This window comes from Myzus persicae, unplaced genomic scaffold (assembly GCF_001856785.1).
Source record: "Myzus persicae strain clone G006 unplaced genomic scaffold, MPER_G0061.0, whole genome shotgun sequence".
Classification (NCBI taxonomy): domain Eukaryota; kingdom Metazoa; phylum Arthropoda; class Insecta; order Hemiptera; family Aphididae; genus Myzus; species Myzus persicae.
Genome location: NW_019100581.1, coordinates 1,206,945 through 1,230,111, shown reverse-complemented (window position 1 = coordinate 1,230,111; position 23,167 = coordinate 1,206,945). Strand labels below are relative to the sequence as shown.

Sequence of the window (23,167 nt, the reverse complement as noted above, 5' to 3'; positions counted from 1 at the left end):
TATTATTAAAAGGTTCAATGCTTCAATAATAATCGTTAATTCACTTGCCCATTTATTTGTAAGATATTTCAATATATTTTGTTATTACTTATTATTATCATCGATAAATTATAAACGTCGTACGGGCGGCGCGCAGCTGTACACAATCGCCGCTCGCGGTCAGCTGATCGGCCGTACGCCAAACGCGTCCGCTCACCGCCGCCCGCCGGTGCAGTCGTTAAAGCGGCGTTCCCCGTGGAAATGGCCGCCAGTATAAATGTGACTTTCATTCGGTCGACATGGCCGTCGTCCGCGTTCGTAACCGCTGCCCGTGCGTAGTTTTCGTAGTCCGCCACGGAGGTAGATTTTCGCGATCGCAGTTTTCCCGTCCGCCGCTCCCCCGCACACGGTGGAGGAAAGCAGTGTCTTCGTCCTGTCGACGGAAACGCGCAGGACTATCTGCCGGGCGGAACGACGACCATCTTGTCGCCGCCGTCGTCCAGTCGATACGTGTGTGTCCGCGGAGGGTTACCAGTGATTCAAAATGACGTAAACGCATGAGATCATCGACGAACAGCAGCAGCTGCGGAGGAATTCGTTGCTCGCCCGCCGTTTTACCGCGACAGACGTCGTCGTATGGTCTGACAAATCTCCCATTTTTCCGGGTGACGGATGCACCGTCGACGCGAGGTAAATAAACCCAGGACACTGGAAACCATCGTTAGTATTAATTTTACTGCCCGCTTAGCGATACGCACGTTTTTTTGTTAACCTGAGCGTTTTTAATCGACAAATAATTGCTATTCCGCTGTATTATTGGGGATTGTTACTATTCGTTACGCGCTGTTTTGTCGTCTGCGACATATTTCAGGCATACCGTTATTGTTTATTTACATTTACACTTTTTTACCATTTACGGCCGTGTACCACCACCCGACGACCGTGTCACTGGTAAGCAGGTATGTAGGTAACTGCGAGTTGTGATTACCGAATACCGGAATACCGAGCATGTCGCGAGGAAAAGGGTACAGCTCGACTGACCTACTTACTGTTATTTATTGTGTAACGACAGTGCGCTTATATTACCGACACGCTCGTGTACCAAATCCCGCATCATTTACGTAGCTGTGTTTACCTTTAAATCGTATAAATCTCCCAAACGCTAATAATGGTCGGTCTCCTCTTCACCCGATTCGTCGCCGCCGGGCCGTTGCGCGCGCCTGCGCGTTTGGAGGCAACTCGGCGACTGACGGAACGCCACCCACCGACTTTTGAGCATTGCCAATTAAATTCCGTTAACGCTTAACACGCGTGATGCGCATTCGATAGTCGAAGGACGCGGCCTCCAAACACGCGCACGCTGTCATCACGAAAAGTTTTTCGCGAGGAAATTCATTTTTAAAACTCATTTGGTAGGTACACCGTGTCCAAATTATTTGGAAACATTCCTAGGCATTAGGTACGACAAGAAATTGGTACTTACAACGTGTATAGGTATATATAATAATGTTATATTAACGACTTATTATAATGTTATTCATTTGAATAAATGTCAAAACCCAAGTACCTATATACCTCTAATTGAAAATGTGACTGATTGAAGTCCATATCGTATAATATAAGTTGCTAGACAAATAGCCGGTTAGGTGTTTATGTTATATAGATCACTTACAATATATTTTGTAAGCTTCCAGTATAATATGTAAGACACAGTCAGGGTTGCCAACTATCCAGTTAAAAAAATCGGGACTTTTTTCCAATATGAGAACATTTTTTTCAGGTTTTAATATATTATAAAGGCATTCATTTCTAGCATAACATAATATTATAATATAAGATATATATATACATAATACGGATATATTTGCTTTCTATATGTATATACTTTATTATTATAAATTGTATAACAAACATAATGTTAATTATTAATTAATAAAATAATAATAATATAATATTTTAGACGGAATTTTTAATAAAAAAAAGTATTATAAATTATAAATTGTAAATTATTCATTTTTCCAATTGTATTTTTTCTGGCTCTTCACGGCATTCAAAAAAGCTGTATCATCTTTCACCAAGTTCACGAAATCAGTACAGGAACTATTTGTGGAAGGCAATATATTTAGTGTTATCATTAATTCATTTTTTATTAAGTCCACTGAACAACGATTTCTAACATCTGTCCATTTTAGTTTCATCATCGAAAAAACCCTCTCTACATGAGAATTAGATGGTGGAATACTTAGAATAAATTCTAATAATATTCCAAAATTTTTTAATTTCTGAATTGATAAAAGTTCTAACCATTTTTCATAAACAGTTAAATTATTTTTTAAGCTAACAGTTGGTATAGCAGGCTTGATAATTGTAAATTCTTCAAATATTTCATCTAAAGAAATTACATCAACTAGTCCAAATACTTCAATTATTTTTGCAATATCTTGATAAAGTAACAAATTTGATTTTAAGCAAAGTGGTTCTAAAAATTTTAGTGGCGAATATTCATAATCAAAATGATTAGACAAATAAGTTAATGCAGTGTTGTAGAACATATCAAAGTCTTTTTTTATAGTATTTATATTAGATACTGATAATTTATTCTTACATGTGATGAAATTTGAGCCATAGAACTGTTCATTTATACGAGTTGAAATATTAGTTTTTAACTCATTCATAATATAAAATATCTCGGGGGAACTCGTCTCAGACTTTTGAAGTAATTTACTTGCTTTTTCAAACATAATAGTAACATTGGCACAAAAATGTAAGTAAATACTTGGTTTTTTAAATAAATGTTCAATTTCTGACTCGTCTTCTTCAAAAAATAAAAGTTTTGTTAATTGATTTGGACAGTCTTCGCCAAGAGATATAAAATAAGATATCAAGGCAGGATAAAACTTGAGAATTTTTTGGACTGCTGGGCCAATTGACAACCACCTAGTAGGACAATGTTTAACTAATTCTTGCCATTCTAACTCAGCATACAAAACAAATTCTTTTAAATCTTCGCGTCTGGATGCTGATACAGAAAAATGTGCATATATTTTCAGCACCAAAGTTTCTACATCAAAATCGAGACCATCTAAAGCTTTTCGAAAAGTATTGTGCACTACGTGTGCTAAGCAACCCGACTTAAAAATATTCTTATTATGTGATTGTAAAAGTGTAAATGCTGATCTACGACACCCGAAATTAGAATTTGTGTTATCGGCACTAAATGCTGATACTTTTGACTTATTAATATTATATTTTTCCAAAGTTGATAGAACTGAATTACTTATACCATCAGCAGTTTCGCAGGCTTGTTCAAAAAAATCTAATAATTTTATTTGACATCCAGTTTGCAGACAAAAATATTGAACTACAATTGGATACATTTTTCTATTTCCTTTATTAGATGTATCGGTAGCAACTGAAAAGTAAGAAATATTCTGTAAGGCATTAACTATAATTTCTTCTGCTTTTGGTCCAAGTAAATTTTGTACTATAGCTTCAGCTTTAGTACGACCACAAGATATTTTACTGGCTATATTTGAATCGGAAAATATTTTAGGAAGCAACTTAAAATCACAATCAAGAGAATTATAAGATAAGTTATGTTTTATATTATGAAAAATTTTATAAACTTCCGCCAAATTAACTTTTTGACTTTCCGAAGTATTTTTGGTAACAAAAAATGAATTTATTGTACATAATTGTTTACTAGAATTTTCTTTTTGTCTATGGAAAACGCTATTTGCATGGTGTTGCACATCAGATTTACCGCCATGAGTAATTAAAAAGTCTTTCTTACATAGCTTACAATTACCATACAAATTGTTATTTTCTGATTTTCTAATCCAAGTATATGAACTTAACCATACATCACGAAAAGTACAAAGACGTTTTACCTTTTTTGGTGGAGTATGAGTAATATTTTGTTCTTCAGAGTCACTCATTATTATATTTCATATGCACACACAGTAACAGTACACCAATAAAAAGTACTTAAATCGAAAAATGCACGGACGAATATAAATAAGCTAAATACAATATTAATCGAACGAATTATTATACAATATACTTAGCACAAATTATACTGTCATCACATCACCGTAAGCACCGCGTAACTGAAGATGGCAATACAGCGTATTATACCATTATAATTAAACGCTATATTACTGATTACTATACAGATAAAATAAACATATCTACAATTTACGTATATCTTGGTAATTTGTTAGATATTACAGTTATAAACAACTATAATGTTCAAATTCCATAGTATCTAAATATACTAATAGATTATTGCTATTTACTCGATAACGAATGAAGCATTTTATCGTTGATTATAAATTGTTAAAGTTTTAACATTTATATAATTTATTGAAGAAAGAGATAAATTGGTAATTTCCTTATGTCCCGGGAAAAATATGTCCCGCATAAATTTTGATCGGGACGCGGGAAAAAAATCTAAAAATCGTGAATGTCCCGCAAAAATCGGGACGGTTGGCAACCCTGGACACAGTCAGTTGGCCGGGTACTTAATATTTGAAGAAATCAAATATTATGTTTAAATACAATCAATATTTTCAAACTTAATAATGTCTAAATCTACAGCTGAAATGAGATTATATTTTAACAATTTTGAACTATTTAACATTAAAAATATGATTATCTGTATGTAGGTACCTATTCAGTATAATCTTTGCTTATGACTGTAGTACATCAATACTACATAACTGTTAGTATTCTTACTCTAGCCTTAATTTTTTTTTCAGATTGTTTATGGATAGGTGTCAACATTGAAATTTTTTAATAAAAGAAAATGGCTTCAAGGTAATTTATTAACTTATTTAAATTCCATTTATTTCATAACAAAAAATATTACAATATTACAACTTATAAATAAATGCATTCATTTGTCCTTTCTAGCATTCAACTATTAATACAATGAATTAGATATATAGTATCCTATGTTATTTTATGTTTGTATTTTCAAATTATTTATCACTTTAACATTATTCTTTTACAGATTAGATAGACTGTTTATATTATTAGAAACAGGAAGTAGTTCAGTTACTCGAAAAGCAGCAGCAAATCAACTGGGACAAGTGGTGAGGCTACATCCTCATGAACTTGAACCTTTATTAGAGCGTATATCTACATATTTACGACATTCATCATGGGAAACTCGTATAGCAGCTTCACAAGCCATTGAAGCTGTAATAAAACAAATTCCCCCGTGGTGTCCAAGTGGTTTACCTCCTATTCAATTAGGTGTGCAGGATAGCATTTGATGTTGAAATATTTTTTTGTATTGATATTAATGTAGTATTATATTTTATAGAACTTTATAGCGATTTACAAGTAGATGAGAAAGAAAATGATGGGAAATTATGTTTTGATACATTTGATTTAGCTTCTATTATGAATTGTTCTGCCTTGATGGCTTCTACAGATATCGAACAAGATAATCCTGTAACATCAGAAAATGGTAATTTCTAACTTATTACTGATAACATACCTACTTTATTTTGTATTTTAGTTATATTTTAATAATATAAGTTATAGAGACAGTTTGTGAGTATCACTGTATCCAATAATTCTATAATAACCATTTATCTAATTTACAAATACTTCCAATCATCAATTAATTAAATAAATTAAATTTACTTTAATTAGGTACTTATTATTTATACATATTTATATTATTCTTAAATTATTGATTGAGTATAATTTTATCTATAATCTCAGAAATATATAATTAAAAACTGCTATCTGAGATGAGTCATTTATTGATAGAGAAAAAATGTGTTTATCAGGTATTTTTAAAAAAATTATAAAATTATATGTTAAATTGTTTACTTATAACAAATTCAATTTTTACATTATAATTATTACCTATAACATTAAACAATTTGAGAATCTAAGTAGAAATAGTTAGATCTATTTTATTTCATGTATTCTATAGGTATTACAGATACATAAATCTATAAAGGTTATATAAAATTATAGTAAGCCTTATAAATTATAATGAGTAAAATATTATTATATTAATATATTAGAATTTATATTACAATTATTATGCTGTACATTTAAAAAATCTCCATTCGCCACTTTATGAGTTATGATGTTGCCATAACTTATACATTTGTTAATGCTGAGTTTATTTAACTGGCCTCTGGAATTTTCTATTTGAGCTATGATTAAATTGATTCTTGCTTAAGAATCAAGAACAGGTAATCATATTTTTTTGAATCATAATATGTTAAGAACACAAATTTCTCTATTTTTTTTTTTTTATTGGCTTTATATGGTTTAAAGTAATTTTTTAAGTTATTGTACACTAATATTTTATTGTCGTTATAGAAGTATAAAAAGTGATGATTGTATTTTATTTTATAGATGCAGAAAAAGTTATTAAGGATCAACAGAAAATTATCAACAAAACTTTGGGACTTGAAATTATTGGTTCAAATATTATTACATCAGATGACATAATTATTTCATCAATTCCTAGTCAACCTAATTTAAAAGTTAGTATTTAGTTATTACTAATTAATATATTATATTATGAAATTTAAAACTAAAGTTTGCTCTCGCTTTTATAAAACAGCGCAGTTATGATTTATGGATGTGTTTATTTATTTATTTTTAAATCCTACATACCTGCCAGCTGTGAACAGGTTTTTGTATTATTTTCTGATTCCAACAATCAAACTATATAATTTAAGTAAATTTTAAATTAATAAATAATGCATAATATTTTATTTTTGAATTGTACTTGCTACTTAATATGACAAATTAATACATTATGATAGGTATTGTATTTCATAAAGTAAAAACAATTATTTTATCTCCAGTATATTTCAAATTACAATTCAAGTTATAGATAATTATATCCAATTAAAAATGATGAACTTATTCATAATAAACTCACTTACAATTTAAAATCTTGCATTGAAAAATGTAACCAACTAAATACTTCAATTATAAATGGCCATTCATCATACAAATTCCCATGCAATTAGTGTGCAATTTGATAGTATTTTAAACCAACTTAATTTATAAAAAAAAATAAACCCTAACTTATTACAAAAATTACTACTACCTTAAAATTAATGTATTTTATAGTTTGCATGGATTGTTATTAATTTCCCTTTAAACTATACAATCTATAATCATTAAGGTTATTATTTTTAACACATGTTTTTTTTTGTTTTTTAGAGACAATTGAGTGATGTAGTAAAAATGGATACTGATTTAGATAAAAGTTCTAGAGAAACTAATTGTGATAGACGAAAAGCCCGCCAAATTGAACTGAATAACAAACTAGTCAGATCAGTATCTTTGGATGCTGGATACACTGGAGCTTCAAATTCACACAAAAAATTAAAATTAATTGATAATGAAGAGGTAACCCTATAATATTATTACATTAACATTTAAAATATTTCTTTTGAATATTATAATATATTATCAAATTTTATATTTTTATAAGCAACAAACGTTTTTTAATTATTCGTAAAATAAATTGTATTATTACAAGTTTGTATTATAAAAATAAACATTTTCCCCGAAATAAAATTATAATAATAATGTAATATTTTTGTATTTATTTCTTGTAAAGGTTGAAAATGACTGGCCTTTTAAAGATTTTATTAACACTTTACTTAAAGACTTATTCAATACGAAATGGGAAATACGACATGGTGCTGCAACAGCTATTCGTGAAATTATTAAACACCATGGTAGAGGTGCTGGAAAAGCTTGTAATTTACCTTCAGACCAAGTATGTTAAATTTAAGTCATATATTATGTATACAATATTATAAGTATATATAATCATTAATAATCAATGTTAGTGTTTACAATTTTGAATGTATTATTTATTATTAGATGGAAAACCATCATCAAGCATGGTTAGAAGATGTGGGACTAAGACTATTATGTGTTCTTGCGTTAGACCATTTTGGAGATTTTCTTGGTGATCAAGTTGTAGCACCTGTTAGGGAAACATGTGCTCAAGCTTTAGGTATATATACTAAGTACCAAGAGTTTCACTAAAATATTATATTTGCGTTAATTATAGGTTTTGTTGTTAAACTAATGTCTGAAGAAAATGTTTTAAACATAATTCATGTACTTATACAACTTATTCAACATACTGATTGGACAACCAGACATGGTGGATTATTAGGACTGAAGTATTTACTAGTTGTTAGAAAAGTAAGTTATTAAATATTGACTTTAATTTATATTTAATACTACCTAACCCTGAAAGGCATTACCCTGACAAATTAAATCCCTTTGGATTTACCCCTTTCTTAACTCATTAAATGTAAACTGCACAGATTTTTAACAATGGTAGTCAAGTATACCTTATATTAAGTTAATGAAAAATTGTTTAAGTTAAACTATTAAAAACTATGAATTATGAATTTAATTAATCTTAATGCTAAATAAGTAAAGAGGTGTAAGTAAAAAAATGTTGAATTACAGGATTAATTATGACTTGTGTTGTTTTTGAAATGATCAATTCAACTATAAAATAGATTGTGAAGTGTTCATATTAATTATCATACCTATTACTTGGTAATAATTTCTTCTATTAAATTACTTAGTAAAAGAAACTACTCTGAAACAGAAGTTTAACTTCAAATTAAAATCTTTATTTTGAGCCTTTTTCTAAAAAAAAAAACTATTCTTAACATTTTTTGTTTTTTTCATTAATTAAAATGAACTGTGAGTTCTTTATTTTTGATACTTGGCTTCAATCCTTAGCTTGTTTGTTTTTAAAGATAAACTACACACTAATTAATAAATAATATATTTATGTACCATCATAATTTATTTAACATTTATTTATTTCAGGATATTATTGAAAAAATATTACACTTATCATTTCCATTTATATCTAAAGCTCTTATGGATACTGTGGATGATGTTAGTGCTGTAGCTGCATCTGCTTTATTACCAATAGTTGATTTTATGATTAAATGTGATGAAAAATGGGCATCAGATGTAATATCTATTTTGTGGCAAATGTTGGCTGTACAAGATGATTTAACTGCATCTTGTTATAACTTTATGACTTTATTAGCTGCGTTGTTTAGCCTTCCATCTGGAAAACTATTAACGTAAGTTTTATGATTGTTTTTATCATTTATAAAATAAAAAACTAATAGTCAACCATTTAGAAATGAACCAATTCTTCATGTTTTACCTCGACTTTGGTCATTTTTGTCACACAATGCAACCCAAGTACGTTTAGCTACTATGAAGTCTTTAATGACATTAACTTCAACTCCACAATTATCATATGCTGATAATATTGAAGATATAAAATTACTTCAAGATGCTATGAGGCATATTTTTCAGAGAGCAATGGCTGAACCAGATGAAGAAATACAACAAATCATAAAAAAAGTATATTTTCCATAAATTATTGTGTTGGATATTTTTTTAACTATTGTTCAAATAATTTCTATTCTAGGTTTGGGCTAATTTAATTGTCAACAGTAGCTTAACAGCTCTTTTAAATGCTGCTTGCCCATACATAGGATTGTGGTTGGCAATGACCATGCAATCAGATAAAATACCTTATGATGCATCTAGTATTATTCAACATATTCCAACTGGTCCTAATAAAGTAATAATTGTGTCCCTAATACGTACCTAAATGCTTTTTTTCCAAATATAATAAATATTCTAGCTTAAAATTGGATTTTACATTCAAGGTAGATAATGTATCAAGTCTGCCAAACGAGACAAGTATAGATATCAAATACTATATCGGCGGAAGTGAGGCAATTCCTGCTGACCAAAGAGAAAAAAATGCAATTAGAGCAAGACATTTGGGTGCAGAAATGTTGGGTATGTTTTTTGATTATAAATGAATTTTCAAATAATATGTATGTAAATGTAAATTTGATTTTTAGGATTATTATCTTGTTATATTATAAAACCTGCTCCTAATATTTGTTATACAAATGAAGATGAATCACCTGTAACATGCTATACAAAATTATTAATCAGTAATTTGGAATCGAATGTAGCTATGCAACAAAAGATGACTGCAATGGTTATATCAGAATGGTGTAAATTACAAAAATTAGATAGTTCAGCTTCAAAAATATTAGCCCAAAAAGTAACAGACTGTATGAATCGTATGATTTATTATGATGAAATGTCATTCTCAATAACGAAGCTTATACAAGATGCTCATGATTTTCTTTCATCATTGAAACATTATAAATTAACAACCCCACAAGAATTAAACCAAGTAAAATTTAAAAAAATGTCTATGTAAATTATATATAAATATGAAGCTAAAATTAAATAATTGATTTTAAGATTGTAACTTTGGAACACATTGAGCTTCTCACTGGACCAGAAACTGGAATATTGATTTCATCTCAAAAACTCAAACCAAAAATATTTGAACAACTTGAAGATAGACGTCTTTCATTGAATCAGGCTCATAAACATATAAATTCTGAACTCATTTCTTTAACTACATCGTAAATAATACATTTTAATACATAATTTATAAGTTAACATATTTATAGATTTATATTGTTACTCAATTCAGGACTAAAGCAGCATTAGCTAGCGCATTAACAATGCTTCAATGTTTACCAGAAAAAATTCGACCTATTGTTAAACCCTTAATGGAATCTATAAAAAAAGAATCAAATGAAATGTTACAAGTAATATTCTATTCTATATTTATAAATTTTGATTAAATGTTAATTAATTTTTCAAAACTATACTTTAGCGCTGGTCAGCTGATCATTTGGCTATTTTGATGGATTTATGTATAAATCGTCCTTCGTGCCCTAACACAACCATAATTAATAACCTGTGTTCTTTTTTATGTGTTGATCCAGAATTCACGCCTAAAATAGTAAGTCAAATATCAATACAAAAATATTTTTTCAGAATCTCAATAACTTTGAGCTTATAAGTATTATAACTTAGTATTCATTTTTAAAATTTACAACCTCTTAGATTTATTTAATGATTTGTGTCTTATTTTTAACATGCATAGTACTAGGAAATTTTTATACTACAATATTTTGATAATATAAAATAATTCCTGTGGAAATTCTCTAAATTTTCTATCTTAATGTTTACACTTAAAAGTGATGTAAACTTAGGGTAATTTTTAGTTTACTATACTACAAAACCAAAACTAAAAATTCAAATCCCATATAACTAAATATCATTGTTTTTGAAGTGGGTGAAGCTCAAATTTTCAATACATTTTTTCAAATTTTGAACTTATATAATTATAAAAAAAAAATTATGCCTTTCTATATTTAATACTTTTCAACTGATATTGTAACAATATATCAGAATCCATGCATTGATTAATTGCAGGCTTCTTTTATCCAACAATTAAAATTTTATTGACATTTATAGAAAAAAAAACTGTTTTTTTTTATTTATTAAAATTTAAATGTTTTGACATATTACATGTTATACAAGTTTGTTATTTCAATTAATACAATTTAGAATTTAGAATTTAATTGGAATATGGTATGGATGATCGGAAGATATGTGTTAATTAAGGAGTGGGAGTGATGAGGAGTGGAAATTTATTTATTAGGGATGTTAAAGCAGCTAGGAGGGGGTTTAGGATTAATTGTAGCTCGTTAGTGAGATTTGGAGAAGTTGATCGGATGGTGGTGTATTTGCTGTGGCTTTGGCATATGTAAGTTTTTCCCTTGGGTTTGAGCGTAGCGTATAATGCCCACTTCTGTGGGGTGCAGGTGGCACAGCTTGAGTTTGTGTGTGTTGATTATCTCAAAAAAAAAAAATGTCAATGTCAATAAACTGCTCAAAACAATTTCACCATATTGTATAGGAAATGATAAAATAAACATATTGTGTAAATTTCAAGTCTCTAGTGTTATTAGTTTTTGAATAACAACAAAATAGAAATATTGTTCCATGACAAATTGAGCAAAAATTCAATGTTGTTCAACATGAGTCAAAATAAATTTAAAATAGTATGGTATATAGAAAATTCTAATATAAACATTCAGTGAAAATTTCATCTATCCATGGTAATTTTTTTAAGAGTTAAACCAAAAATTAAAATCTATTTTGCCTTAAAATTCTCGTTTTTCCTTAATATCATTTGATCTACTTATCGTGTACATGGACACAAAAAAAAAAAATAATTAAAAATTCATCATTGCATTCTGCTCAGAATACCTAGAATGTACTACAATTAATCCCACAAAATAAATTACTAATAGTTTAAATAAAATTATTTTATGCCTAAACTTCAATTTTCTAAAACGTATTAATAGTTTTATTTAATTACGCAATTTAATATATTTTAAATTTTAAACTATATAATCATAAAATGTATTTACAACTAATACATATATATAATATATATTGTTTCTTTTAGGGTACAGAAGATAGAATAAAATATCAATTAATTCTCATGCATCAGAAAATATTACAAGTAATTAACATTATATACATTTTATTGTCTTAAATTATTAAATATTGATTGAAGAAATTATTTCATTACAGAATGCAGAAAAGTTATTAATGAAACGTACTGGACAGCGAGGATCAGGAAGACCACCAATACACTGTGATATAAATGTAGAAATTGTACTAAGCGACAAAGATCAGGTATTTTTTACTTTTATATTTTAAACTTAAAGTAACCCATTACTAACTATAGTTGTGATATCTTTTTGACTGTAGAATAAGTGTACATCTAAATAATCTGATAGAAATGTATCGAATACCACAGCTCAATAATTACGTATCTGTGTTTGGCACAGAAATTTGTTTGCATTTTTATTTTATAATTTTCAAAAAATAAATTGCAAAAAAAGGGTGTTTGGTAAAGTGAAAAAGTACCAAAAGTATAATATCATTCTGAACAATAAATAAAATATTTATAATTTGAAAATGATTTTTATTTTTTTTTAATATTTAAAACTGTGGGTAAAATAAAAAAAAAACATTAAATAATACTCTCTTATAATATGTACCTTTTAAAATTCTCAAAAAATAATATAAAATAATATTTTAATTGCATTTAAACTTATTATTTTACCTAAACTTATTTTAAAATGTTGTATTATTATAATACTATGTGTTTAAATGTTATAGGAACAAAAACTGATCAATAATATACAAAAAAGAGGTGCATTATATGCTTTACAAACTATATGTTCATATTTTGGTGAACATTTACAAAGTAAATTACCAAGGCTTATTGAAATAGTTTATAACAGTATAAAAAAAATAGAATTCCCTATAAATGACCCAAGTAAGTTTCATAAAAGATAACTAAAAATAAATTGAAAAATGAACATGTTAAGGAAAAGTGTTTAATATATTATTATTTGTATTCTTTAATTTTAACGTTTTGCTATTTTAGATATGAATACCTTAAAAGACAAAGATGAAGAAGCGCAAGAATTAATTAAAAACTTACAAGTATTTGAAGTAGTCTGTTCAAAAATGCACAAATCGTTTGTTCCAAAAGTAATAATAATTTAACGTAAATTACTATTAGTATATTCTAAGAAATTAAATTTCTGAAATAATTTGTACATGAGTACAATCTAAAGATTTTGACTTCAAAAAAATCAAAACTAATTAATTTAAGGGGGCAGTATTTCTTACAATCTGCTACATAGAAAAATAACTGTTAGTCGATCCAATTGTGTGATGGTGTTATCTTTAATATTAAAATTAATTGTTCTATTAACAAATAATTAATACTTTTTAAATTACAACATAATAACTATAATCATTATTTTTTTGTTTAAATATCCAATTTTGTCAAAATTAAAACTTAGTATCCGAGAAAAAAAATACATGAAGTCAAAACTAGGTATTTCAAAATAGAACAAAATATTTTAAAATTATATCATGTTAGAAAATGATATTTTAAATATTTTGTGAAAAGTGCAAGTCCCTATAGTAGTTCATTTTTGGATTACTACCAAAAACAAAATCAATTTTGTCAAAAATTGGTTTTCATCAATTTTCCCAGTTTTGTTTTCTTAATTATTTTGAAAAGAACTTTTTTTGATCCTCCCAAGTACCAGTTCATATCAGCGCCAGGTCAAAAATTGAAGCATTATTGCTCTTAACGACAGAGACCGACACATATAAAAACACTTTGTTGTAAAGCTAATATATTCATCAATCTGCTCAGAATCAAAGTGTCTAATGTGTTTTAAATAATATTTAATCTTCATTGACTCTTAAATCGTTTTTTGTTAATATTAAATTTAGACACTAATTATTTGTTTTTTCTAGCTTCTAGAGTTGTTACCAATTTTCTCCAAACTTCTTATCCATCCATATTCTGCTGTTAGACATATAAGTGCTCGCTGTTTAGCTGCATCTGTTGAGTTAAATCCTGAAATTACAATGATGACCATTATAAATGATGTCTTACCTCTTCTTGATGCCCCTGACAATGATGTTAAACGAAAAGGAGCTATTGAAGCAGTGATGTGTATTGTCGATAAGTTACAATTTGACATTGTTCCTTACATCGTCTTATTAATCATCCCGCTTTTAGGTAAATAAAAATATTTATATTATACTTAAATAATTTGAATATCATTTAATATTGGTGTTATTATATTAGGTCGATTATGTGATCAAGAAGAAAGTGTTCGTAAAATGTCATCACAATGCTTTGCAACACTTATTCAATTAATGCCACTTGATGGCAGTGTACCTATTCCTCCAAATTTAAGCGATAAAACCAATCTATTAATCCAATCACAGCGACAGTTTTTAGATCAACTTTTTAATCCTAATCAAATAAGTGATTTCAAAGTGCCAATTATGATAAATGCTAAATTAAGATCTTATCAGCAGACAGGAGTAAATTGGTTAGCTTTTTTGAATAAATATAAGTTACATGGAATTTTATGTGATGACATGGGCTTAGGAAAAACTATACAATCATTATGTATACTCGCTAGTGATCATTACAATAAAAATGAAAAACATAAGGTAATAAATGAATAATTTATTTATTTAACTTTATCAAGTAACTATATTTTGAAAAAAATGCTTAAGGAAACCGGTGGTCCAGATTCAGTTCTGTTACCATCTATAGTTGTGTGTCCGCCTACATTGATTGGGCATTGGACTCATGAAGTACAAAAATTTATTCCGAAAAACATACTGAGACCTTTACAATATTCTGGACTACCTGTAGAAAGACAAAAGTAAATAATTATTTTTATTTGTATGTTATTATTGCACAATGGTATAAATTAAATGTATTATTTACTGAATACAGTATCCAAGTCTTAATAAATTGAAAAATATTTTTTTCAGATTGAGAGTTTATGCCGATGACTATAATTTATTTATAGTATCTTATGATATTGTTCGTAAAGATATTGAATTTTTTTCAAAAATTCAATTCAATTATTGCATATTAGATGAATGTCATATTATAAAAAATGGAAAGACTAAAGCAAGTCAAGCCATTAAACAATTAAAGGCAAACCATCGTTTAGTTTTATCTGGCACACCAATTCAAAATAGTGTCTTAGAATTATGGTCATTATTTGATTTTTTAATGCCAGGTTTTTTGGGTACAGAAAAACAGTTTGCTGCAAAGTATAGCAAACCCATTTTAGCGAGTCGTGATTCAAAATGTTCTTCAAAGGAACAAGAAACTGGTGAATAAAATTTTCAAATCTAAAATTATAAATGAAATCTTGTATATTATTTATATTAACATAATTAATTTCATAGGTGTTTTGGCTATGGAAGCTTTGCATCGTCAAGTTTTACCATTTGTTTTACGTAGAATGAAAGAAGACGTTTTAAGTGATTTACCAGCTAAAATTACTCAGGTAAATAAAAATTAATATAAAAAAAAATGAAGTTTTATATAATAAAATGTTATGTGTAGGATTACTATTGTGATTTGAGTCCTATTCAACAACAGCTTTATGAAGATTTTTCAAAAACACATGTACATAAACATTTATCGGAAACTGAAACTGATGAAAAATCCGTTAATAATTCTCCTAACAAAAATAATATTCTTCAAGTAAGTTATATTGTAGTAATCTTATATATTTATTTAAACAACAATTTAATATTATCTTTTTAACAGGCTTTACGTTATTTACAAAATGTATGCAATCATCCAAAATTAGTACTTACTCCACAACATCCTCAGTATTCTAATATAACTAAGCAAATTTCAGAATCTAATTCTAGTCTAACTGATATTCAACATGCTGCAAAATTACCAGCTTTAAAGTGAATAATTAGTTTTTTGGTTTATGTACTTTTATTCTATGAATTAAAGTTATTAATTATAATGATTTGTTTTAGACAACTTTTAATGGACTGTGGTATCGGGTTAGTGAGTAATAATGAAACTGTGATAAGTCAACACAGAGCTTTAATATTCTGTCAACTGAAGTCCATGTTAAATATTATTGAAAATGATCTCTTTAAGTAAGTTATTTATTTTGAACTCTATATTTTAATTGTAAAATTAATAAAATCAATTTTATGTTTTAGGGCCCATATGCCAAATGTAAGTTACCTTCGTCTTGATGGTAGTGTACCTGTGTCACAAAGATATGCACTTGTTAATCGTTTTAATGTTGATCCATCCATTGATACTCTTATAATGACCACTCAAGTTGGAGGATTGGGTCTAAATTTAACTGGAGCTGATACTGTATGTGTCGTATGATATACAACCTAATTTAAAATTACAACTAATGTACCTAATAAAATTATTGTTTACTGTAGGTAATTTTTGTAGAACATGATTGGAGTCCTATGAGAGATTTACAAGCAATGGATCGAGCACATCGTATTGGTCAGAAAAAGGTTGTCAATGTTTACCGTTTAATTACAAGATCAACACTAGAAGAAAAAATAATGAAGTATGTATTATGATAACTAAAACAATACAATTGAAACCATTGGCACATTATTTAATATTGATGTTGATCATTTTAGCTTTCAAAAGTTTAAGCTAAAGACTGCCAACACAGTAATATCTTCTGAAAATTCAAGTCTTAAAACAATGGGAACTGATAAAGTAATTGTCAACATATTGTTTGAAAATACCTAAATATATATTAATTGACCTTTGTGCTTCTCAGTTATTAGATTTATTCTCATTGGATGATCCATCAAAAGAAAAAAGTAGAACCAATTCTTCGGGCGGTTCCATGAAATCTGTTCTTGAAACTTTGCCAGAACTCTGGGATTCCAAAATTTATGATGATGAATATGATTTAAATAGTTTTATTCAGACTCTAAAAAATGATTGATCCAATAATGAATTTGATTATGTATTGTTATTTAACATTTTTTTTAAAATTATGATATTTTTAGTAATTTATACTTAGTGAAAACAAACCAAAAATTAGGCTTTTAGATTTATAAACATTGGATGTAACTTTAATCATTTAATACTTTAATAATTGCTTTTAGTATTTTGTACTCATTATGTAATTAATGGTTTTGTATTGAATCGATTTTGATTACAAAAAATCTTTGTGTACTGATGTAATAAAATCTATACTTTAATCCTAAATGATAGGCGGAGTATGCCTTATTTTATTTCATTAAAAAAATATATGGAAAATCTGAAAATAAAATTATAATGTAATTTAGCTTAAATAAGTTACCGAGTCTATCTGTCTAGACGTCTAGTCATATATTAACTTCTAGTTACACTCTTAATAAGAGTCTTATAGTCGTAAGTATTAGTTTGTTGTAAATATCTTATGCTTTATATCACATACCAATCTTTATCTTTATTTTTTTAATTCAATTTATTTGTTTTTATTTTATTTTAAATATTGTACTTCATTCTAATTAACCCGATTATGTCATAATATGCAAAATAAAAATACAATAAATTTGAAAACTCAAACTCATGTTAAATGAATATCAAACTAAATTATTGTGCCCAAGATTGTACATTTTATTCAATAACTCACGTGCTTATCAGGCACAGCGGTAAAAGGGGTGCAGGGAGGGCTTAGCCGCCTCTAAAAATGGTGCAGCCCACTAAGAAATGTAACTAAAAGTTACATGTTATTTTTATGAGTTAAATTATTATTTTTAAGATAAATAATGATAATGTTATTGTTATCTACAATTTCAAACAAATATAACATCTTTTTAAAAAAAGAATAAATATTTTAGGAATTAATTAATGTATTTACTAAATACTAAAAATTAATTATTACTGAATGGATATAAAATTTCAGTCGGTTAAATTCATCTGCTTAATACATTCAATCAATTTAATTTATATTTATAAAATAAAAGTAGTATAACCCATTCATAATCCGATACATCATCTAATGATCACAAAGTCAAAATTTCAAGCGCCCATCACTAACTGTTTTTTGCAGTGTTATATGTGATGAGTGCAATAATAAGAAGTACCGGTAATGATAATATTCCCATTATAATTATTCTTTAAACGGTTGGTAAGACTAATTGACTGTATACTGGAGTGAAATATTAATGGTTTTATCATAGAAAAATACTGCTTGGTGAGGCGTGGTCGTACACTCAATCTGCGGCAAAGCTTTAAGCGTATGTACCAGCTGTCGTAGCTAGCACTCGAATGAGTGACCATCCGAGTTTTTAGCAACACATCCTTGCCACACATACAAACGTTGTTCCAACCAACCGTCCTCCCCCCACCCAATCACAGTCTAATGACCTTAGTAATTGAAGCCTTAATCCAAAAAAAAAATACCAAGTGCATATGTGCGGTAAAAAGTATATTTATTTGATACATAAAAAAAATGTATAGGGAACATTGAGTTAAATTTTCAAGCTTTTTGATTGAGAAAAACAAATGTCTTAAATTTCTAGGATTAATGTTTTTTTTATTAAATCTACTACAAGAAATAATTTAAGAAAAATTGTAACCTATTTTACATTTGAATGAATACCTATTAAATTTCAGCATTTGCCTCAGATAGATGGTAGAGCTAAATTTAAGCTTGTAGTTTTTATAAAGAATGCAAAATTATTGGTTTGAACATATTTTCAAAGGATTTTTAAAAAAAAATGTTAAGTTATTGGTTAATATTTTCAATTCTATTTATAACAATTATCATTATAAATTATAATATAGTCCTAAATAGGTCCCTAGTTGAAATTGTTTTCACAATAGCAAGACAATTACAGTTATCGGCAACCTGTGTAATAATTATGTTAGACATTTTTTTCAAATACAGTGTGTTAGTAGAAAGATTTTGTTGTATTGAACATTGATTTTAAGTGAATTATTGTCAAATCAAGATTTAACTCTGTCAAGGCCAGTGTAAATCATCCTTTTAAGATTATTTACACCAGTTACTGTTAAAAAAATTGTAGTACCACAAAAAAAATTATCCACGCACATTTTGATTTAGAAGTCCATTTAAGAAAAGTAAATATAGTTATAGTAAATTAGTAAATAGTATACTTGCAATGAGCTAAAATGTAAATAAGAAAATATTAAACACTACAGTAATGTAGCTAATTTGCCTATACAATACGCCGGACAACATGTTATGTTTGCGCTAAGTATCTAAAACAATTTATAATTATATATTCACGTCCACATCAGTATTGACGACGATTTGTAACGTTATTCTATAACCTATTTATTAATATAATAACAAACTTCAATATGATTTGGTTGGTTGTTATCAAAATCTTACATTATAATTTCCGACAAACGACAAACCCTAATGTTAGCTGTGAAAAGAAAATGTTTTTAATTTCTAATTGAAAAATAATTTCAAACGTTTCTATTGGCTATAAATAGTTCAAAATAATTGGGCCACTATGGATGAAAGATGCCAATATAAATATTTGGCGAAAACTTCAAGCGTCTATACGGTTATTGGTTTTAGAGTTACACCCACACTGAACTTTTTTCCGAAAATCACGGTTTACTTGGCCAGCTTGTCCAACGTAATCCCCACCTCTAACTCATTTCATTTCAGGGAACAAGACGTCAAGACATTATTACGCATGCTTCTCCTCAATGCAGGTTCATATAATCATTGTCCGATGAATCCGGTATTCCATTTGCCATTGATAAAAGACAAATAAGACGACTGTCAACTTTGAAATTCTGAACTCGCAATTCCATATATATTTAAGTATTAAAATTATAGTGCTACTAGTGGATATTATCTTATCAAGCAATTGTGTTAGGTATGGCCCTTATCATATAATAACATGCTCATTGTGCTTTAGTCTGTGCATACTATTGTGAAATTTAAAAAGAAAAAAAAATTAAAATCACTGTGAATCACATCAGTTAAACATGCACCGGAGGTGTTGTTTTTTTTGCCAGGCCACATCAGCCAAAGTGCCAGGCCTAACATTACACAAGTTAGTTACCTATTGAAATTCGAAATGTAAATAATAACTTGAAATAATATATCAGATTACACGGATCAGGGTGGTCCAACCTTTCGTAGTTGGCTGGAGAATTTACACTTTTATAAAAACACCGGGGCCGCCAAAATAGAAAAATGGTATTATTGTTTTTTATTTTATGTAAAGATATACAAAATGATTGTGAATAGTATTCAGGTCAGGAAAACTCGCAGTCATTATTATTAGGCAGCGAAAAGACCGACTTCCGATATTGTATAGTGACATTTTTAATATCAGTATTCTGGGAGGGAGGGTTGGCAAAAAAAAAGATTAGCTAATTATCGAGGGCCGCTGGTCGGACCGCCCTGAGCATACACAATGTATAATAAGTACCTATAAAATCCATATATAACAACACAATGATGTTTAAAACTCAACATTTAATTTTTAGTTTCCCAAATGACTTAACACTCCGCAAAATTTGGCTAGAAGGTTGTGGATATGCTCATGAAAAATTTTTTCCGCATAGTAAACTATGCTCACTACATTTTGATGAAAGTTCTTACAAAATCACTAAGTCAAGAAGATTATTAAAAGACAATGCCATTCCAACAAAATTTGAAAAAAATTCAAATTTTGATTTTGGTGTGAAACCTAATAAGTATGAATTCACAGACATTTGTATTGTTTTTATTTCTACAATCATAATTTTTCTTGTAACAGATTACTAGTAGTAAATGATGAAGAGATTACTAATCATATAGTATCTGCTAAAAAACGTAAGTATCATTTATAATACTTCTAAATAAAAGATTAATTCATATAAAATTATTTTATTTTAGCAGTTGAATGTGAAAAGTCTAGTTCAGAGATGAAAAATGATGTATCTACCCAGAGTAAGAATAATATTCAAATTTCATTAATGAAAGATTAGTATAAAATTATTTTATTTTAGTAGTTGAATGTGAAAAGTCTGATTCAGAGATGAAAATGAATGTGTCTACCCAGAGTAAGAATAATATTCAAATTGTATGAATAAAAGATTAGTATAAAATTATTTTATTTTAGCAGTTGAGTGTGAAAAATCTGGTTCAGAGATGAAAATTCAGAAATTGTCAAATACTGAACTTATTCAGAACATTCTAGGTATACTAATTGATTATTTGTATTACCTTTATTGTTATGGGAACAAGGTTTCTATGATATTATATTTTATACTGATTTAAAATTTTTTATTTAAGAACTACCAAAATCCAAAATGAGCCATCGTCTTGATGGTGACATAGCAACTCCTGTTCTAAGTACACCTAAACGTACAAAAAAAAAAAACTATGCTGTAATAAAACTTAAAATCTTGAAACAAAGAAGAAAAATTAGAACATTACAACAAAGAGTGAATCGACTTAAAAAAAAAAATTCAAGCTTATCTTCTTTATATTATCATCTGAAAAAAACAAAATTTGATCAGTGAAGCAGTTCATGATACAATTTTGGTAACTAATTGTTTTTATAATAATGTTGGATATTTGTGGATTTTCATGTATTAAAATAAGATAAAATATGTAAAACTATTTATGTCATATAAATTTGATAATAGTGATTCTTTTTACAGTCAACATTCACTATCTCAAACACTATAAAGGGTTCTAAAAATCCAATTATATTTTTTACCATCATAATTTTTTAAGTTTTTACTTTGTTGAATAACCACATCAATTTTTAACACTTTTCTTAAGTTTGTTAATTTTATGTTCCAAAAATCAGAACGATAAAAAATGATAAAAAACATAACTGTTTAAAATAATCACCCCGTTTGTTAATAAAAATTTCAAATTATTATTTAAGTAGATATGTAGTTATTTTATGTACCCATACTTGATACTTGTATTACTAAGACACTAAATGTATTATTCAATAGTACGGTCTAAGATTGTATTTAAGGTGTATTGTTTATATTGGACTTCATATACTGTGGTGAAATGATAAGTAAGCATTGGTTAATAAAAACTGGAAAATTTATAAATTCGTTAATATTTTATATATTATGATAAACATCTATATTTTTGTTTAAGTTTCAAATCCTTATTATTCATTCGAAATCTCAGTTAAATCAACCGAGTTTGATAGTGTTCAACCTGACATAAGCCTGTTGCGACTGTTGCAAGGTTTTTTAAATGTGAGTGCGTTGAAAAAAATCCACATGATCCACAAATTGTAGACATTTAAGATACATAATATAATTATTAACACAACAAATAATAAACTTAATATACTAACATAAATTATTTTTAAGGCTCAAGATAATGTTGGGATGGTGATGATGTATTCTATTTAAGTATTGGCCGCACAAGGATAGATGAATAAAAAAGAAAATTGGCCAATGCTGATCCTTCTTTTCTATTTTAAGTTCTCACATTGTATTATATTGCTTATTAAGTCCTCCTAAACTATGTTAGTCTTATGTTTATGATATTTTCTATTAAATTATGTAATCACAAACTACCATATAAATGTAAAATGGATACTTCCTGTAAAATAAATAAATATATTTGGCATCAGGGTGAGGCAAGTCAAAAAGTACATGTGTAATACATATTAAACATTTATTTATAGGCTAATATTGTTCCATACATAAGTTTATTAGTGCACTCATTGTATTATTGTTATCATACTCTATTTGAACAAATTCTTATTTGTAAATATTAATAGTCACCTTTTGTTATGTCTAAGTATTTACTGTAAATAATTAATTATAAGCATGTGTTGTAAAAATTGGCCCAGCCCGTATAATAAATAAATAGATAAA

The 23,167-nt window shown here is 27.8% G+C and overlaps 2 protein-coding genes across 5 annotated transcripts; both read left to right on the top strand.

Annotated features, from left to right (window-relative positions):
• The first annotated feature begins 225 nt into the window (after positions 1-225).
• On the top strand, positions 226-17,911 carry LOC111034283 (TATA-binding protein-associated factor 172). Its single transcript, XM_022315425.1, has 33 exons — positions 226-669; positions 4,740-4,797; positions 4,994-5,238; positions 5,309-5,455; positions 6,367-6,497; positions 7,189-7,377; positions 7,592-7,753; positions 7,861-7,996; positions 8,054-8,190; positions 8,836-9,101; positions 9,162-9,390; positions 9,458-9,613; positions 9,702-9,837; positions 9,903-10,246; positions 10,318-10,484; positions 10,556-10,673; positions 10,742-10,870; positions 12,389-12,445; positions 12,517-12,621; positions 13,111-13,270; positions 13,382-13,488; positions 14,272-14,539; positions 14,609-14,983; positions 15,050-15,200; positions 15,313-15,662; positions 15,739-15,839; positions 15,899-16,039; positions 16,106-16,254; positions 16,330-16,455; positions 16,522-16,684; positions 16,759-16,895; positions 16,972-17,053; positions 17,118-17,911. The coding sequence occupies exons 2-33, from the start codon at positions 4,787-4,789 to the stop codon at positions 17,286-17,288; spliced, it is 5,346 nt and encodes a 1,781-aa protein (XP_022171117.1). The 5' UTR covers positions 226-669; positions 4,740-4,786; the 3' UTR covers positions 17,289-17,911.
• Positions 17,912-19,948: 2,037 nt separating this feature from the next.
• LOC111034656 (THAP domain-containing protein 2-like) lies at positions 19,949-23,167 on the top strand. 4 transcript variants are annotated; one of them, XR_002604572.1, is made up of 9 exons: positions 19,950-20,373; positions 20,813-21,022; positions 21,085-21,140; positions 21,204-21,257; positions 21,317-21,370; positions 21,430-21,507; positions 21,603-21,854; positions 22,434-22,537; positions 22,655-23,167. XR_002604572.1 is itself a non-coding variant. In XM_022315989.1 (8 exons), the coding sequence occupies exons 1-7, from the start codon at positions 20,306-20,308 to the stop codon at positions 21,830-21,832; spliced, it is 747 nt and encodes a 248-aa protein (XP_022171681.1). In that variant the 5' UTR covers positions 19,949-20,305; the 3' UTR covers positions 21,833-21,854; positions 22,655-23,167. The 4 variants fall into 4 exon arrangements, 3 of the variants coding, with proteins under 3 accessions (XP_022171681.1, XP_022171672.1, XP_022171659.1); XM_022315989.1 differs by lacking the exon at positions 22,434-22,537 and having other exon boundaries at positions 19,949-20,373; positions 21,207-21,257; XM_022315980.1 differs by lacking the exon at positions 22,434-22,537 and having other exon boundaries at positions 19,951-20,373; positions 21,433-21,507.

What these genes read in the sequence shown, in the direction of transcription:
- LOC111034283 (XM_022315425.1), top strand. An exon ending in CAGAATTCACGCCTAAAATA is followed by an intron (nt 10,871 to 12,388) that starts GTAAGTCAAATA and finishes TGTTTCTTTTAG; the next exon opens with GGTACAGAAGATAGAATAAA. An exon ending in TGCATCAGAAAATATTACAA is followed by an intron (nt 12,446 to 12,516) that starts GTAATTAACATT and finishes ATTTCATTACAG; the next exon opens with AATGCAGAAAAGTTATTAAT.
- LOC111034656 (XM_022315967.1), top strand. Translation starts at nt 20,306, where the DNA reads ATGCACCGGAGGTGTTGTTTTTTTTGCCAGGCCACATCAGCCAAAGTG. An exon ending in AATGAATGTGTCTACCCAGA is followed by an intron (nt 21,371 to 21,429) that starts GTAAGAATAATA and finishes ATTTTATTTTAG; the next exon opens with CAGTTGAGTGTGAAAAATCT. An exon ending in ACTTATTCAGAACATTCTAG is followed by an intron (nt 21,508 to 21,602) that starts GTATACTAATTG and finishes TTTTTATTTAAG; the next exon opens with AACTACCAAAATCCAAAATG.